The sequence below is a fragment of the Rhea pennata genome, chromosome 15 (assembly GCF_028389875.1).
Source record: "Rhea pennata isolate bPtePen1 chromosome 15, bPtePen1.pri, whole genome shotgun sequence".
NCBI classification, from domain to species: Eukaryota; Metazoa; Chordata; class Aves; order Rheiformes; family Rheidae; genus Rhea; species Rhea pennata.
The window spans coordinates 10,101,221-10,121,451 of record NC_084677.1 but is presented as its reverse complement, the minus strand read 5'-3'; the positions used below and the strand labels follow the sequence as shown (position 1 = coordinate 10,121,451).

General features: G+C 42.0%; 1 protein-coding gene across 2 annotated transcripts in view; it reads right to left on the bottom strand.

Moving 5' to 3' along the window:
- The window catches only part of XYLT1 (xylosyltransferase 1), a 160,175-nt gene that overhangs the window by 32,011 nt on the left and 107,933 nt on the right, over positions 1–20,231 (bottom strand). For both annotated transcript variants that reach the window (XM_062588656.1, XM_062588657.1), the window contains exons 5-6: positions 13,313–13,393; positions 1,295–1,511 (exon numbers count right to left, since the gene is read on the bottom strand). In XM_062588656.1, coding sequence (XP_062444640.1) covers positions 1,295–1,511; positions 13,313–13,393 — 298 coding nt within the window. The remainder of the gene's footprint in view (positions 1–1,294; positions 1,512–13,312; positions 13,394–20,231) is intronic.

The window sequence follows — 20,231 nt, the reverse complement described above, 5'->3', positions numbered from 1 at the left end:
TTAACAGGTTAGTGAAGGCAGGGTGATTTTAGAAAGCCAGACATGTATCTTGCGAAGAAGACCTTGTAAAGAGAAGCAATAGAATATGATCAAACTTAGCTCTGCGAGAGAGGATTCTAAGAGCAGTGACTTCTATTTAAAATCTACTATAGTACGATCTATAAATAACTGGCATAATATTAACATGGCTGGCCCCCAAATAATCCCCCTACCCTTTTTAATGTTAAATGACAGCTCAGTGAATATGGATTTTACGCTTGAATTGTTTGGTTAAACCCATAAAGGCATCCATTCGCATTCAAGTGCTAGAAAAAAAAAAAAAAACTACCCAATTACCCATTGCCCTGTGTCCTTTCATAATGATACAGAAATTTCTGCTAAATAATGGATGAAAAGGTTATCAGAGTTGAGAGACAAGGTGATTTTTAACAGAAATGGGATTAAAGCAAGATTATTCAACATGCATGTGGAATAATAAACCCCTATCAAAAGATGACAACCGCTGTGCTCTGCTGCAAGCTAATAAGCCTAAATTTGCAAGCCTGTTCTCATCAATCCCTCAAAACGTTCAGGGGCTGCCAGTGAGGAGAAAAGACCGTCATCAGGTCTTCCTCAAGCCGGCTGCACGCTCTGCACCCTGGGAGAAGAGCCCGAGGCGGCAGAGGGTGCGTACAGCCGGGGCAGGAGCCCCGCAGCCTGCCAACGCGCCCGGCCCCGCGCTCTGCTCCACGGCACTGCTCCTTCCCCAGCAGCGCTGCGTGCGAGAGCCGAACCCGTCCCACTGCGCGCTCCCCTTCCGCATCGCCGGCAGCAGGGGTGATTCCTAAATGATCTGAACGCTTCGCGAGGATGCCTGCTAGCTGAGCTTTGAACTGAACAATAAATCTCTGTTTGAAGTTTTTATTTTTAAGTAAGAGGGCTGGATAACAGTGAGGAAAGCTACTTAGGAAGACAATTTGCTGTCTCTAATAGCCTTCAAAGTCTTTGTGGAGGAACAATTTGCAAGCAAAGGGTAGCTGGATTTTTGGTTAATAGATTAATGGGCTCAAAAGTATAAAACAAAGCTGCGACTTGCAAAAGGGTCCCACAAACAAACAAACCAGCTAAGCAGCAGCAAAAGCAATTGTAACACTAAAGGACTGACTTGTCATGGAGGTAAAGTTTTCATTACAAATAGCAGGATGATCCAAAGCACACTGAAACTGGGGGGAAGTCCCTCTGACTTCAGTGATTTTTGGAACAAGCATAAAACTTGCAGTTTTGAGAAAAGAGTGATTGCTTTGAATTCACATACCTCAGCGGGAAGCAGAGTGTAAGAGTAAAACCTCTTCATCTTTGTTACCAGGTCGTCATTGGAATAAGTGATGTACTCCACAAACTTCCTGTTGAGGAGAAACCAGTCGGATCCTCCATCGACCGCGATTCCTTCGGGGATCCGCCGGTCCCCCAAACGCCACATATGCGTATCGCATTCCAGGAAAAGCCGATCCAGCCCTTGTTTTCTAATAAATCTGAGGGAATACAAAAGCAGTCATTAAAAGCTAATCTGTATTTTGTTATCATCACTAGCTCAATAAATAAAGAAGCTAGTCTCCTAAACAAAAAGGGATAAAAAGGTGACTGCTTATATTTCTGTTCTATTCATAAATAATGTAGAGAAGTTTAATAAATGATTAGTAAGTTATACATTCCAGTTATAGGGGCAAAGTTCAACAGATTTTTTTTAAATATCATTTACACCTACTGACCAAAGACAAAACTATGCAAATTACAGAGCTCAGTTGACATATCTGTATTTGCCTTAACTCTTTACAAACAACTGCAGAAGAAGCACAACAGAACATGAGCTAAAAATATCCTACATAATAGACTTCTGCCTCTAAATAAATGCATGCTTTTGAAAAACAGCAAACTATACACAAAATCAAAATGACCAATTTCCTCCTATGTTATTATTCCATGAATTTTTCTACCGGGGTATAGTTAATCAGGAAGAAGTACAATTGCATGGCTCCTTGCTGTGGAATGAGTATATTTGCTCCATTTTCAAGTCTACAGAGAAAAATACTTTGTTTATGGCTGAACCATGGATAAAAAGAACCGTAGAACTGTAATGTTATGGAAATGAATTATTTGAGACCACTATAACACGAAAGAGGAGTTGGAAAATCAATCTGTACTTGAAAACACTTTGGACTGGATGCCCACTGGTGTTCCGGGGCTGCCTGATAGAGGTTTTTACTTGTTACCCCGTTTTCGGAATCAGTCCGCAGCAGCGAAGCCCGGCAGTCGTGAACCAGCACACGCGCTCAGAGGGGGGCCGAACTCCACTACTAACGGCAAGTTGCTGTATTCAACACATCCTACACGTTTTGAGGAGTAATAAACGTTAGCTAACCAGATCGTTTACAGTAACTAGCATCCACAGCTAATGGGCCACGACCACAGGTCTCCCTGGATTTAAGAACTGCAGGCGACTAGAGCTGCATCTCCTACAGTGAAGAGGGAGTATACGATCTGGTCATAAATCTCACTTCCTACATCTAGAAATACGAGTCTTTTGCCACACAGCAGGCTAAATTTAAGGTTGAAATTCATTCTGTGTTAATCTAAGAGTTGAGACACAATTATGAAATGGCATACACCGATTTTCAAAAGCACCATAAATGACTTCAGGGTCTATCTCCCACTGATAGCCATCTCCCTCCCCACAGTGTGAGGACTAAAGCTCCTCTGTTGATACAACAGTGAAGGGAACATGCAGATGAGAGTGCAGAAATTTTTCTTTCCGTGAACATGTTTCTAATTTCATGTTCCATTATGAAGGATAATATAAAAGTCTTGCAATTTTAATGCAGTGCTCTGGAATTTAATCTTCAAATTCAATATTTATGCAGTTATCTCCATATCAAATATTAATGTTCCTGAGAGTTTGGTCATTTATTTCGTTCAAAACTAAATGCTCATTTGAGTTGATTATTTTAAGAAAATAATAGAACATTATTGACCATACATAAATAGGGACAGAAAGTTCTTTTCCATTAAATGATTTTTTCCAACTATATCAATTTATCATCTTATATTCTCATTCTCAAATGGAAGTTTATTTGATTGCAACAGACACCCCCCAAAGCAAAAAAAAAAAAAAAAAAAAAAAAAGACACCCTGAATATTTCACAGACCTTCCAACTTTCAAACTACCTAAGTCTGCATAACATGATATGGTTTGCAGTCAGCTGATCTCAGAAAGCTCAGTTATACAAATTCAGTTTTATTGCATGAAGTTGGCAATAGTAGAGTGTGGCTACACACAACATTAGAAGGTCCCACCAGCGAACCTAGTCTTGCCGCTTCATGTTTTCCAAATTAGGCAACAGGCTCCCTGTTTGCATGTTTGCACAATTCGATGATTATCTGAGTTAATGGTTTGGACAAGTAACACTCAGCACATGCACTGAAATACGACATAATTAGTTTTTGGGAGCACAAGTGTTTTCACAATAAATTCCAGTCCTAAAATCTTACAGGAAGAGGTTATTAGAAGAAAACTAAATGTACTTTCCAAACATTCATCCTACAGGAAGGCAGTATAGCCCAGCTGAAGAGCAGCAATATCTGGAGACCTACAAAGGGACAACACTTTTGCTAATATTTTCTTAAACCTTTCTAGAAACTCTATACCAGGTTTTAAATATGTCAGTATTTAAACAGCAATAACAACCTAAATGGAAGACACTTCTCAGAACGATTGCTCTTACTAGGCCTCCTTCATATACAATTGTTACATGTAAACAGTTTAATATACTGGCAGAGCAAATAATTTCCTTTTATCTATGAAGCAATAATTTACACAACAAGCTCTGAAGACAAAGCTCTCCACTGGGTGATTGCTTGTTATCCATTTACGTTCCTTGAGAGCCAAGCAAATGTAGCGTATTTGGGATCTGCTAGAAGCTAAACAATCCTGCCCGAGGACACAGTGAGTTCCTCTAGCGGACTGAGGCTGTTGGGCTGGTTGGCACTGGACTGCAGAGTTGCATATGGAAGTGAAAGAGGTGGACACAGCTTTCCTTTTTCTCCAGAGTCTCTTTCAGGATGACTGATGCTACTAGCTGCTCCAGCAGAAGTGATTTTGACAGTCAGGAAAGCAAGAATTTACGCATACTGCACGTTACCTGAGGGGGAGGGAGAGGTGCTATCTGGATGTCTTGGAGGCCTCTTTGAGACATCAAAAAACCCTATCACACTACAAACAGTTCACAAAGATTCTTGACTAGCCATCCAACAGCATCTGGGGCAAGCCATCTCTGAACAGAAAGGTAAGATAGAGGGCAAAACCTCAACCTTACTGATTTGTTTCTTGTCTAATGCTGCATTTCTTTAGTTTCTGTTTCTACTCAACTTAATACCAAAAGAATGCACTTGATAAGGCATGCCAGGCATCAGAGAGAGCAATGAAATGCTCACAATGGTTATTTTCCCTTCAAGTCTTCCTCTTTTGGGTTTTATAGGACTCTGTAGCAGATAGTTCCCAAGGTAAAGAAGAAAAGAATGGATTAGTGCTTCATTAATCTTAGTCAAAGGGGCAACTTCAAGTGCTTTCTGGCACCCTGAACTTTGGGTAAGACTGGCACACCTCTGCTAACTGTAGATGTACTTCCAGGACAGTGACATGTAATTGTATCAAGATATGGTTAGCCATACGCAGTGCAGATTGCCATCAGATGAAGACACTTGGCCTTTCTCCTGATCTAGGACAAATGACAGGGAGAAAATAAAAATCTCATGAAGAAAGAGTCAACTACAAGAAAATAAAATAAGATCAAGCTTAAACAAAAAGCATCTCATTTAACCTTATTCCATCTAAGACATTTTATGTTCACTCTTAATCAATTTTTATTCTTCATAAGGAGCCTCTAATTTTGTGGAGGTTGGATTATATTTGCAACTAACCAGCAGGCATAGCATAATATTTATACATTTTGCTAGCTGAGTTCATCAATCAGGCAAATAAAAGTGTGAAAATTTCCATTTATGTCCCGACTAAGTGTGAATGCAGCCTCAAGGATAACATGGGTCGGGGTTATTATTTTTATGCTTTGTAAAAAAACCCACCTAATTGTAACACATGATGTATAACACCCATAGTTAGTTAACAGTCTAGAAAGCTCACAACCAAAATATGTCTTAGCGATCATCTCTCACTTTGTAGCATATTTAAACATTTATAAATATATTTAAGATAAGATTACAGGATTCTGGAACATACATAATATGAGTAAGATGTTTAGTAAAACCTCCTGAAACATGAATATAAACAAATGGCTCAATGCGTTTTGCAATGTATTTTAACTACCACTAAATATACTGTGGCACAGTTACTTAATACCAGAAAAAAATATCCCAAGCAAATCTCAGTCTTCTGAATAGGTTTCACCAAGTGACACCGCACAGAACTGTAACTCTGAGAACCCCACTCCTGAATGCTCATGTTTTTACAATATATAAGATAAAGAGTTTTGTTGTTTTCTGGTTTCCAGAGTCCATGAATGAATAAAGCTTTCTCAAGCATCGGAAGCTATCAGATAGTAAAATTTTACTTATCAGTAAGATTATCACTGAAAGGTTTTTGTCTGGAAAGAATGTATTTTTTTTTTAAGCAGGAATAGTTTCCTCTTCCTAAATGTTTCCTGGTTCTGGCCTATTGCCTGGAAAGCTTGCTACCAACATTTCACTGCTAACCAGATGTCTCTACCAAGACCTCATTATCGTTCACAAAAGTAAGAACAATGAACAAAAGTCAAGGACATATCAGAGAGACAATTTATCACACACAGAAAGTCAGTGTCAAAGCAAAGATCCACAGTGCCTGGAGCTAGACTAAGACCACAACAATGTTGTCTTGAATGAACGTGGAGAAACCCTGCACGTTGCTTTGACCATATCTACCACTCTTCATAAATTCACTTTAGACAAACATTTGAAGAAGTCACACAATTTGGACAAAAAAGGCCAAATAAATATTTCTATGGCTATAAACACATGTGAGGCTGCTTGTCAGCGGTGGTTACCCAGCCAGCGTGGAACCTCTTCCTGGAGTCAGTCTGGCCAGAGGCAGAGAGAAGTAACCTGCAGCACGGGTGACCAGGTAGAAAGCACAGAACAGTAATTTGGCAACTCTGAATGTAACAGTTGCAGCAAATAATGTGTGAGCAATCCATACATCTCCATAAACCAATTACTGAAAAATTCTTCATAATAAGCAAGGTCAATAAAATTCAAATCTGCACAGAGCAGTTGCGTTCCCGGACTAGTGCATGTACAGAAATCCCGGCCTTTTGCAAATAAGTGCTCAAATTCCAGTTGTCTGCAATGCAACCCTGACTTTACCACATTTCCATGAGTAACTCTATTCTATGAAGAGTTATAGAGCATTTTCAAAATATGAAATAATTAACAATGACAATTTAAGCACAGTGCCCACACTGTGCCAGATAAGCATCTGCTTTCCTAAAGAAGTGATTGTGCAGCATGTTTCTCAAGGCCTCTTTTTCTTGCGCTGAAAGCCTCTAGGGCTAAGAACAACCCTCTCCCCCCCCCAAAATGGAGTTGAAGCTTGAAAAGGAGAACAATGTCAAAAAGAAATAGCACCTACTTAGTCTGTCAAGATTAGGAAGAATTCCTCCTGGTATGATGGACAATTGGGTGTGAAGAAAGTAGAGAATTCAGAATTTCTGCTGTTCAAAAAGCTATGAAAAAACTCTAGTTATAGATTAAAAAAAGATGGAAGAAAAGAGAGGGAGAAATGAAAATTGCAACCCAATTTCCAATGTGTTTAAACTGCAGCATCCTAAATGCAAATATTACCAGGTCAAAAATAGAATTACTTCTTATCTTTCTTTAATTCCCTTGCTCCAAAGAAAATATTATAAACACAATACTATCTTAACAATCCCTTAAGTTTGAATGCCAATGCACAAAGAAACATCAATAAAATTATAAAGAATTTCTCTCTTGATTGGATTTGCTATAGTGCAATTGGGCTCATTTCATATGCAAAGGCCCCAACCGTTAGTAAGCAAACAAATCAAAATGCTTTTAGTAGCTTTGCCCATGGTGGTTAACGCTCAAAAGTTAATCGGGAACACAGGAAAGCTCTTACTTTTCTAGCACGATTGGTGCTCATCGCCCGTACGGCGGTACGCCCTGCAACGGGAGGGAGGCACCCGCCGGCTGCCAGGAGCCCCGCCGGGACAGGCGCGGGAGGCTGCTGGAAACACCGCGCTCCCCCCAGCACCACGCGAGCGCTGGCTTCTGGGCTCTAGTCACACTGCAGCTCTATGTTACGTTTAGAAGCAAATTCCTCATCTTTCCTTCTTGTTCATCTTTTCCTAAGAGTTACTTGCACTGGTTTTGAAAGATCTGATTTTCCATCTGCTGGAAATCTCTCTTTCAAAGGAAGCCTTAAAAGCCCTTACTGCTTTGTAAGATTTTCAACATTGCAGGTCAAGGAGCAAACTCAGCAAGTGTTCAAAAATTAAAAAAGAAAATTAAAATTGTTTTAGGGGAGGAAACTCGCAGGGCGTACTTTTTGCAGTGATGACCCCGCTAGGACTTGCTTTGCTCTGACGACCGCTCTGCAGAGCCGCTCTTGAGCACAGGGCTCTAGAGGAGCTACCAAAGGCTCTCCTGTGGGCTCCTTCCACCGCTCTTCACTTGCATTATGTCTTAAGACACGCTGCAACTGCTGATGCAAGGACAAAAATTTAACGGCTTCCTTTCATGATTATGGAGGTCACAACTCAAGTGCTTCTTTGTCTATAAAAATAAGCAAAACAAGAAGAAAACTGCAAAAGACAGTGTTCAGAGATGCAGTGTGAATTCACCACAGGCCCAGAGTCAACGATACAAAATCTAACCTTGTGCTGTATCCAGCACATGTCTTTTTAAAATGATTTCTTGTCCCTTTGCACACACTTATTTCTCGTGCTTTGCATTCACCCACTGCAAATTTTTATTTTCTTATTTTTATTTTCCTTCACATTGACCACTTCTTTTCAAAAACAGAGGAGAAAAAAATCCCTACAAGGAGGCAAATTATCAGGCAGAAGGACTAGCAGCTTTCTGGCATCCCTAGCACTTAGCATAAAATAATAAGGAGTATCTGAAAATTAGCTGTAATGCCTGAAATTTTTAAATGCAATCTTTCTGCACAGAGTTGCATGTTGCTATTTCAGTTGATACAGTTCATATGCAACTGTTGGGTTGAACTACTCACAAGCAAAAAATAGATCTTCCCAGCCAGTGTGTTTCACAACACCAATGTGTTTAGAAAAATTAACTAAAAAAAGGGGGGGGGAGTGAAATTTCAGCCAAATGAATCATCAAATACTTAGCATGAACAGGGAGGTAAACACTGCTGGGAGCTAAGGAATTAAACTACTCTTACAGCAGGGATAATATATTAAATTTTATTCTAGTATTTAGGAACTTACTGGGTGATTCATCAATGCAGCAATACACAGCAGCATTTACTGTGCGATCCATTTTCTACCGGAGCACCAAACCATGATTAACCCAGCGTACAGAGGGGCAATAAACAGCACGTGCCACAGTGGGAAGAAAAAGCCCCGTCCGAAAGGGCGATGCAAGCAAACACGGGGCGGCAGAACCGGACTGAAGCAGGCAGAGGTGTCGAGCACGTCGGCGGGTCCTTCCCGAGCGAGGCAGGGTCCCCCGGCCGGGCAGAGCCGCCGCGGGCTCGCAGGGCTCCTCACCTCAGCCGTCCAGCTCAGCGAAACACCTCGGAAGCGGTCCACAACCCACACGCCAGGAAGAGGATGAAACCACCGGCGAGGACAGCATTAATGAGGAGGAAAACAGCAGCACAAGAGAAGAACCCAGATACATAACACCATTTTCATGGCGTTCTTGAGAGCTGTTCACATGCTGCCCAGGCGTTCCAGATTCCTCAAAGATTTAACAGCCTCCAGCCTTCACAGCACGTTTAAGCTGTTTCCCAAATGACTACTGTGGCAGAGTTTCTTAAAAAAAAAAAAAAGAAGAAGAAAGAAAAAGTCTTCGCCCTGCCTGTCATTGAAGATGTCGCACTTGACTGTCTTTATATTTTATAATGCATGAGTCAGGTGCTGTTCCTGCCAAAAAACCCAAATCTTCCAGGTGTTCAAAACTACATACAGCTACAAGGTTATTCTTTTGCTTTTAATAGTCTTAAGACAGTGAAAAGAGGAGAAAATGTAAGTGTTGCCCACTAAGTGCTATATAACGACTGCAGCCACTGTATGCAATTTCATTTCATACATCCAGCTCTCTCGGGAAATAACGCATCTCCAGCTGAGTTAAGGAGCCATTTTCACCTCCACTCCCTTTTTTGAAGCCACTAAAGAAAAATCAGTGATGTACTTTTTAATGGCTTTGACATAATTAAAAGAAAACTTCATTCTATAAAAGGAAGTCTGGTTTCTCTCCTTATTTGGCACTAAAACATGTACTGATTGTGAACATGGCTTGAATACAAAGTACATTGTAATTGAGCTGTATAAGTATTCCAGTTTTTAAGATGGCACTTTTAATCTTTCTCTCTCCATCGTACAATCCAAAGACTATGACGACTTAAAATTCAGAAAGGACGCCGTTGTTTACAGAGCAGACTTCAACAGTTGAAAAGCACACTGTTTAGGAGCCATTATTCACCCCTGAATTAAAATAAAAAGTAGCTGGAAGGGTTATACATTGCTTTCAGTGTTTTTTAAATGCTGAACTGCTGTATTATTAGTTTGCCATATTTTGAGAAAACATCTTGGAACAAAGAAATTATTATCATATATGGGGCAGCACTTAGTCTAGTCCCGTGTCCTCCCTCTCGTCTTGGCCTCAACCAGTACTTTTAAATAATACTGTTTTGAATTAGTATGTCCCCAGGGAAGGCTTTCTCCTATTGCCCAATAACTTGGATGTTTGCCTGGGTCCTAAACCCTTTCCAAAACCTGCCTCTTTTTTTCCCCCTCCTGTTTTTTTTATTGCCAAACCTTGAGGCTACTGCTTTTCTTCTAAACCTTACTAACCTCTCGTTCATACTGCTCCCCCATGGGATATTTGCTTTCCACAGGGCTGTGACAAGGCAAAGTAAACAGTAAAATCTGAGAAGTAATTGGACAAATTAATAGAATAAAAAATTATCCCTGACTCTTAACGAGAAAGTAACAACGTTTGGCAGTGGAAATGCCCCAGCTAAAGATCACGGGAGGCCAGAAAAATATTGTAAGGGAGCACCACTACCTGCCCGCCTGTTTTTTGCTCCTCCTTTGGCCATCTGCTGTAGGCAACAGGAGATGGGACTTCAGCCTGGGTGGGTCCTTGGTCTCACCTCATTTGGCCATTCTTATGTACGGTATTTCAGCCCAAAGGATTTCGTAATTCATAACTGCAGGGATAAATCTTTCTGCTTTCATGGAGCATTTCCCTGTAAAGAAGCAGGTAGTGCTCTGGTACCCATGGTATGGTTGGGGTGGGGAATAAAGGAATGGGGTGACTCCGTCAAGAAGGGATGCCTTGTCTCTACATTGCTTCTTCCAGGATATTTCAGTCCCTATGCCCATACCCCCCAGTATTTGAGAAGAAAGGATTCCTGTCTAAGGAAACAGCTCTTCTGCCCACACTTTCACATGAAGATTTGGCCAACAGAAAGGAAGTCACTTTTTTTATTTCAGATATTTTCATCTGCTGGTATGTCTGCGTCAAGCTACAGTCTCTATTGTACATCTTGTGCAAAAACTACACCTAGACAGATAACATGTTTTTAGCCGTTGCACCGAGAAGCAAAAAAAGACACAAGCACTTCCTCTGTCAAAGACCTTCTGTACCAGGCTAGACTTGGAACACTGGCTGACTGGCATGATCACAACATTTTGGAAACAAAATGAAAGTCAACTGGAAAACGCGTGTCAAACTGGCAGGGCAGAAGGTAGCTTTACCAGTTTGGATAAGACTGAGTTACTGAAACAGAACTGTAAAATCAAGCTCCAGATCCACACATGAAATGTAATTTCCCTCTCAACGTGTGGATGCAGAGCTGGAAATTCACCCCTTGTATAAACAGAAGTCCAGATGCTTTTTGAACAATATTTAACACCAGTGGAATTAATTTTAACAAATGTGAATATTACTCAGAGGCTTCTGCAACAGTCGGCTTTCCTCTTGCCTCTATAGCTATGTGGAATAGCTTGAGGAGCAGAGCCCCAGGTCTCTTGGTATGAAGATGGCTGGGAAGCTGCCAGGGGTGATGCAGAAGAACCCATTCCCTGGATGGCACGGGGTGGGAGAGCTTGTGGGACCCACAGACTGCACGACCACAGCAGACAGAGATTGCAAATCTTCTTTCATGTCCTATGTTATGTTCTCTGATGCACAGAGAATCTGTATTAGAATTCCAGGAGAAAAATAAAATCTATCTGTGTTGTAGCAGGCTAAAAGCCATTTAATTGTTTATACATTCAAAGGGAACCACTAAACTAATAAATGGATTGTTATCCCTCTGAGAAGAGGACAAGTGGCACATTAGCTCATTTTATTATTAAATTAATACCAGATTAGCGTGTTTAATTGATCTAAATTGTTTTAACCCAGCTGAGGTTGGCATGTTAGAACCAGCTTGATGCAGACATGTCATAATTCATTAGTTATTTTCCTTAGCTAGCTGAGGGGATTTGAGGAGAATCAGGTGCACCAGAAGAGCAAAAAGGCTTAAGAGACCTACCGCTTTTCCCTGGTCATTTCTCATTTCTTTTCTACTTTAACTACTGTCGATCACGATTGCCAGCTAGAGCTGAGCCTGCCAATCATTCTGACACTTTGTTTTTCTCTCGTGAAAACTGTTGACTCTGAAATAAATAGTATTCCACACTGTTAGTTTTTACTACTTGCCACAGAATTTCTGCACACACAAGATGAACGCTTGTGAGGACTTCATTTAAACAGAGGCATGACAGAATTGATAAACCTAGTGACAAGTGCATGAGTAGCTGAGAAGTAAGAGACACCAATGCACTATTCTACCTACCCGCTGCGCTGAACATGCGACTTGATGTGTCAGTCTCCATACCATTTAACTGAACTCAGTCCTACAGTATGCTTGATATTTTACAGGATAAAGAGATGACCTGGTGACAACAGGCAGAATAAAACAACATCTGTAGGTGCCACGCCACTGGGACTTAGCATATGGAGTTGTTGGAACTGCTGCAGAACGGGCGTTACAATACAAAACTGTCAATAAAAAGAGGACTACTCTAATCAGATGGGAAAGATCTGCCAGCCACAGAGGCTATCTAAAACTCAGCAAACATCATGCAAGATTTGGTTACTGTTGCTGCCTGAAAGCACAAAGTTGTCAGCACAGCTAATGTGTTGTGGGAAACACAGCACACTTCACCATGCAACCCACACAGAGGGGATGAAAGTGATCCAAGGACTCCAAAGCTGCAGCACCCCAGGACATCCCCCTAGCCACCATCCTCACCCTCTCGAGCACGTGCAGGCTGCTATGGGCTCCCTCAGGTTGCAGAGACACTTAGCTCGCATGAAGCTTTACTGACACCTCCGTCTAGTACAGGTCTGGGTCTCTGGTATGGTGGCAGCAACCGGGGCAGAGAGGTCTTGTTGTAAGGGGCAGTTACCGTTTGCAGGCTGCCAGACTGTAAACTCACAAAAAGGCTTTAGAAGTTCTATAATCACTGAGAGACCACCTCTGTGAGGCTTGCCAGCAAGGCGCTGTGCAGACCTGAAACAGGTATTTAGGATCAATTCCTCCCGCTCTGTTTGTTGCCAGCAAGGTTTCTGGAGCTTAAGCATGATTCAAGATGCCTGACCAGGCAGAACCTGTGAAACTACCAGTTTCTGAGAAATGAGTTAGAAAGTGATCATTTTCACAGGCAAGAACTGCTTAGAGTGTTTGAGAGAACCGAGAACCGAGAGGAGAACACAGGAAAAACTCATGCACTCACCTCCTCCCGAAATACAGCTGCTGAGCCAGCAGGCCATGCTAGGCCCCAAACACGGACCAACTATCAGCCTATTTACTGTGGCCTTCCCCACAACAACACCTTTGCTAACAGACCGCCAGAAAGAGCCTTCTTGAATCAAAAAACAACTGTCCTCAAGAGAGGGTTTCCTTCTTGTTCAGTTCTTTTGCCTGCAGCAGGGATTCCTTCTCTCCAGCGGGACGGAGAAGTCGTCACTACGCAAAAAATCTCAATGTCACATTTAAAATAACCTGAAGAAAGGTCCACGTTACCTTGCATTGTCCCTCCCATGGGACTTCAAGAAGTTCATATCACGGTATCTGGACAGGAACGCTACTAGCTGGTCATTTGTCCTGCAAAAGAAATAACAAAAGATGTACAAATTATACTGTAAAAACTAGTGTCTGCAGAGTAATTTATATGTTTATTTTTCTCACTTGGGACCATTTACAGACTCTGGAAAGAAAGCAGTTTCTGAAAAAACTTCCATTGTGCTGCTAAACTTTCCTGCCTCCCTCTACTCAGGAAAGCATACATGGAAAGAAGTGCAGCTTTATTATGTCTTACTGAATTTCACATCAAATTCTGGCAAACGTGTTAAGAATTGGAACTGAGCACGCATTAAGTAATACTGCTCACCAGTTCTTAAGTATCAATATCCAGCTGTAAGATGACTAGACTGAAAGTCCCATTTTACATGCTTTGCTCAATCTTTCCTAGGGAATTCATTCTAGTATCTGCTGGCATTTTCTTTGTCTTATTCCTTGAAGTTGGAATGCATAAAGCAAGAGAATTTGGATGTCAAAACCCCAATAAAATAAGTAGGAACAAAGGAATTTAGAAGGCTAATTCCAATCAATATGATTGGCACTTTGACATCAGTACTTTCAAAATTTCAGTTGACAAGTCCAAGAATGTATTTACGCTTGACAGCTTGAATGGCCTGTTATTTGGTCAATGGGGCAAAAACGTTCCCTAGGTCAGCATATTTAGGAAAACCGAATAAATCGTATTTAAAAGAGCTTCATCTACTGACTTGCATTCAAAACCACAATATTAAAATAAAGATACAACAGCATTTGAGCAATGACCTGCACTGCATTTGACAGTAGAAAAATGGAAGATAAAACAGATGCCAATAGTACAGCCTCTTGAAACACACTTCATACCGCAAGCCACAGAAAACCAAGTTAAACAAGATTCCTGGACAAAATGCTTATAAGCTCTGGGGTCAGCTGCAGTAACTCTGAAATAGTATCAGATATAACATATCTTTGTGTCTTGTAATAACAAATTCTTCTGTCATCACAGGTAGCATTTCATTACTGAATCAATGAATACACAACAAGTTAACCATTGATTTTGTCTGGCCCAAAAACCTGCCTATCTGTCAATGTGAACAACTAGGCTGTGGGAGCTTGAGATCCTCCTTCTATGTTCACTCATGTGAGCTTTAATATCTCCCAGGGTCAGACTCTGCATCGCAGTTTGGCAACCTCAAAAAACTGCTTTCTGTATAGTAAGCTGTGCAGATTTTCACATTTGCTGCTCCAGTGATTCTCCACCTTCCTGGGATGAATAGGCATTTAGCAAATTTACTTAGCAATGCTTCCACATGAAATAGTTTCAATGGCTGACATCTTTGGGTGAGTTTCTGGGCAAAAGCTGGCACACAAAGATGATCTTTAGAAATATAATAAATTTAGAAGTGCTTGAGCTTTAATTTTCTTAAAGGACAAAAATCAAATCAACCAAAGTAATAATCCACACCACTCAATAAAACATCATCACTTAGGGACTGCTCACCAACCTATATTTCACTATTCAACAGTGCTCTAACAGATGTGTCTGAACTCAGGGCTGCCATGCAAACTTTTTAATCATTGTCTCTTTTTTATACTACTGCTTTTAAATGCCCACATGACTTTTATCTCTCAAAATAATTAACAATTGACATTTCCTCACTTCTTTAAAAAGTTGGTGGTATCTTGGGTATGCCTTTAATAAGCATTTTACAGAATTTTATTCTTTGTTAATCAAGTATGCTTCTTTTCAGGTTTTGACAATATGAAAATAAAACTACATTTTCATTTGGTAAAACATTCTAGATTTGACATTTGGATTTAAGCGGTCAGGCAATTCCGTGCTCACCGCGGGAGCATGCAGAATTTCTATTAAGCTTTCATTCAACCCATTTGTTCTGGCCCTGATATCCTGAGGATGCTGAACTCTACCTCCAAATTACTCCATTGCACAACTTTAAAAAGAAAATCAAAGGCATTCAACATCCCACCAATGCTCATGCAGCTGCAAAATCCTCCTCATCTTTTGGAAAGCTTTGCCTTTAGGGCAAGTATTTCCTAAACGCCCCTGGCCCAGACAGCTGCCCCACTTTCTTGCCAGGACCGTCTCCCACACCGCACAGCACCTCTTGTGCTAGTTACTTATGATGTCTCTGGCACGCTTTGCAAAAAAATACTAAAAACCTGGGCCTAATTTTTCTCCCAGTAAGGCAAAAGAAGGTTGAGGTTTTCTGCTGAAGACATCACTGGAAACAACACTGACTCCATGCTGCCAAATTAAATTCCACTATAGCTCTGCAAATTTCAAGGAAAATTCACTAAGCTAAATTAGGTAAAAAATCCTTCACTAATATCACAGTGTAGCAGAAAGTAACAAGGGCAGCATATTTCTAGTACTTCCTCCCTAGGAAGAAAATCAAGAAGTCACGGGCATAGGGAGTGTAGTTCACACTATTTATTAAAACACAGTAATATATACATTACATTCCTATCGGTTTCCTCGGTGCAACACAGCACAAATACAGATCTCAGGAAAAGTCTTTCCACAGTTGATGTGTGAGGCTGGAGGTGATAAATATATTCACGCAGCTCCTACTTTCCTTCCTTTTCAAGAGGAAACCAGCTCGGGGGGCGAGGTGCAAAGGACCAGGATTAGCCATCTGATGGTCCATGCCACAGCGGCACAAAGCAAGACAGCAAATGCGCTGATTTGCAAGTGTGCAGCATTCAGCTCACAGGGAATGAGCGACAAGGAAACTATTACTCCAGGAACGTAAAGCACGGAGAAAGAAAGCGTGTTTGAGTGAGAGAGCAGCTCCAAGGGCTGCAGAAGTACCTCGAGGGTTGCTGGTGATTCACCCTGCAGCACCAGGAACACGGCTGAGCTCCTGGCCAAGGGCTCAGCTGACGGTGAGGGTCAAGTTAAGGGCTAGGGATCTGGGAAAGAGAAAGCTGAAACCTATAGGAAGGGGAGCTCTGAAGAGCTTGTCAAAGAGAAGCAAGACCTGCTGCTAGGTTGTGCTCGTGAGCCGTCCTTAGCCCAGCAGCGAGGTGCCCCAGGGCATGGGTTATCATCTCAGCTGGAATAATTCCAGCTAATGGTGTCTACACTGGTGAGTGAAATGGAAAACTGGAAACCAACCCCGACTTACATCTGCTCTGCAAGAACACCCCGGCGAGCTCTGCCAGGGAAGCCATGCAAGTGCCCCATTGTGCACAACCACAATCGAACACTTCAAAAAGCAAAAGCTGTGCTGGGTTTGCTGCTTTTGAGCAAATCCTCCGGGCTCCAGTGGCTAATCCAAGCAAAGATTAGAGATCCCATTGGTCTAGGGCTCCGAAAATACATTAAGAAAACAAAGTCTCTGGAGACACTGAGGAAAGGAAAACAAGAAACTGTTACTTTTGGAAGATAGTGAAGGTTTACAGAAACGTCCTTGACTGAGCAATGAAATTTTACATAGGGCAGTCTCAGGGATGTGAAGAACAGCAGCCACTCCAACGGGAGTACCCCAAAACCTACACAATGATGTAACAACGTGGCTAAGCTAGATCAAAGGTGCAGGAACTTCCCCAGGTCACATCTGTGTATGAAAACAATATAGCCTGATTCTGAGCAGGAATGGAAGAAAACCCTGACTGCTCTGTTAGCCCACTAGAGATATTTTGCACAGCTCTGTTAGCTCAAAATAATGGTAAGCTCCACCTTGACTAGCTATGGGCAGCTCCTGCACAGGCAGAGGGATTTACCAGGTGAGCAAACCTGCTGCTGCGGCTTCAACCTCCCCAACCCCTCCTCGCGCCTCAAGAGGAGCGACCACAGAAGAAGACCGGGCCAGTGACCTCCACCCAGCTCATCTCCTAATCCCAGCAACCAGGGACAGGGGCACGGGTCAGCGCATGCCTGAATTACAAAAGTGGCTGGCTCAGGGCCTGACAACTTCAGCCAGAAATTTCCAAGCCCCCCTTGCCCCTCTGTGCATTTGTGCGGTATCTGCCCAGGGTGAACTGCAGCATTACAGTCTTACCATCTTTTTAAGCATATGGGAACGGTTTGCATGCCTGTGACACTGAAGGGCTTGTGAGCTACCCAAGCATCAAGCAGTATGCAGGCATTAATATGAATCTCATATTTATCTATCTCAATGCATAATAGAGTATTTTAATGCAGTTCTGTCCACAGAGAATCCATCAATCTTGGATTAGAATCTGCTATTTCTAACCTCATTTTTGTGAATAATTATTGTTTTAAGCTAATTGCTGTAACAAGAGAAATGATTAAGCTCTCAACCTGGCATCGGTTGTGCCAGTGCACATCTTTCAGAACACAGCAGCAACCCTAGAAGAAGGTTCACCACCTGCAATTATTATTGGCACTTCTGATGCTCACATTGAACTTGTACTTTACATAACATGCACACACAAACGCACAGAAGACCAATATATTTTATGACTTACAGAGCTTATAGCAGAAAGATAAGAAAAGCTTATGAAGACCATTGAAGGCTGTAAGCAAGACCACAACCCTCAACAAACAGAAATACCCCTCTACCAAGGCTCTCCTTGAACAGCAGAGGCACTGATTGAACTTGGGGGGAAGGTTTTGTTCAGAGCTGGCTGCATGACTGCCAGTGTCAATCTATAATGTAGTGAAAACAGAGATTTTAACTCCTCTTCTCTGCTAGTCAGCTTCCTCCACCCAAGGAAAACTATTTTCAAGCAGAAGGAGCAGAAAGCAGGATTCTTCTTGCATGATCCTATCTGCTTGACTCATCCACAGTATTTGCACATGGAGTGAGAACAGGCTGGAGACCAAAGCATACAACAGAGCTAAAAGATCTGGCCTGTAATCTCAGTTTTAAACAAACACTTCCATTGTGACTTTAGGGAAGTCCCTTATTGGAAAGATTTGAAAACTGTGTGCTGAGAATCAGCCCCTAAGTACAACTGCCAGAGGCGTCTTCTTTTTTATTTTTTTATTTTATTTTTTTTTTTTGAGATATTAACCAATTCCAAATCTCTTCTGAGAGAGTTTCAACTCTCATGGAGAATGAGCCAATTTTTCTCAGGCATCTAAATACAAACCTGAAAGCTTTACTTTTAGCAACTGCTTGACTGTGTCAAGCCTGGCTATGTCAGAGGGGGTCCTGCAAGCTGTAAGTGAGCAAGGACACAAACACAGCATAGCAATTTGCACTGCAAAAAGGCCACCAAATACAATAGCCTCAAACCTGCTAACCAGTTTTACAGAAAGCAGCTGTTGTGCACAAAAAATTATCATTAGTCAGCATACAGGGCAAAACTCGGAGACTGCCATCATCTGCAACCCATGACTAAACCCCAAACCTCCCTGGGAAGGATGCTCTCAGCTTTCTGTTGGCCTGGTGGGTTTGCTTTGCATGCCATTGCTGCACCCACGGTAACAGTCGTTGCCCCACCTGCACCAGCAGCCTGAACAGGATGGAGATGGAAACTGATAACATCATCCTTTAAAGCGAAAACAGCCTTTTCTCACTGCACCTGAAATTATGAGTTTTGGCCACGTAATTGTAAAATACTGCTTATATTTATATTTTATAAAGTAAACACTCATTCTGCCCTAATACTCCAGGCTTGTTAATTTAGCTTTATTACTTAAAGAAAGTCTAAAACAGCCTGATAGAGTACCAAAAGGAAAAGTTCACACCCTCTGGTTTGTATTTCAGAGCAGCAGTAGAGAAAAGGCAATGCATAGTTTAAAGGATCAACGTCAGCAGATGTTGCAAGTCCCTTCCCTACACAGAAAAGAAAGCTTTCTACTTTTCTCACTGGAACTATGATCTAATTATATCCTACCTGGCAAAGAAAGGGGAAAAAAAAGGTTCTTTAGGAAATAATTAGTAGAAGCAAACTTAAATGATGCCACAGACTGCTAGGGAGGTCTGATCTCCATTTGTGCACTACGCCCAATACCTCTGTGCCGGGGAGAGACCCCTCTGCCCCAGGGCCAGCCGAGGCCACCTGCAGAGGGATGCTGGGCACGGCTGCTGCAACCCCAAAACCCACCAACTTAACCGAAACAAAGCCCAAACTGCAGAAGGCAGAGAGGGGCAGGGACAGTGCTGCTTGAAAACCCTCAGGGTTTCTATTCTGCTGCAGCAGGTTACTTGGCAGCCCAAAGGCTCTGCTTATAATGCAAGTCAGAAAATGGGTCTGCTTCAAATCAATTGATCGGTGAGGTGTTTATGTCCTCCTTATTTCAAGCAAATGCCTGGACTGGGTTTATAAACAATTTTTTGTTTAAGGGCCAGATTAAGCAATCCTATTTTGACTTTATGTGAAGTCCTTGTCCTAGAGGCTTCAGGGAAGCCACATATCAAGTACAAATCTTTCTATCTCTTAGTGACCTCGTCTCTGATCTACCAGAAAGGTAAGGCTAAATAAATGTTTTAAAAAGTGCTTGTGCCTGGAAAGCATCTCTCGTATTCATTTTTTTTGTTACTGTCTCAGCTTTTGATCCAAAACCTAACATAACCCAGGCAAATCCCTCCTCTGGTCTCCTGGGCTTTAGAGCAGCCTTTGACAGGCATCTCCCACCTCCGCAGCGGGGCCCGAGGAGCAGGGCCGGGCACGGACGGGGTGCGCCTCGCCGCCTCTTGCCTGGCAGGTCTCAGCACTTCATTCCTCAGGAATACTCACACTTTGTCCCAATTAAAAAGCATATCACAGAACTACCCTGTATTAGCTGCATAAGCATAGGCGAGGTTCAGCTGCTGAGCTGAACCCAAACTACACTCCATTTTTCATCATTAGCCAGTGCCGTTTTCTTTTCTTTTCCAGCGTGCCTTCTCAGACGCACAAATTTCTGCTGAGCTTCCAGTCAGCTGTACCTCACTGTAACCACAAACGC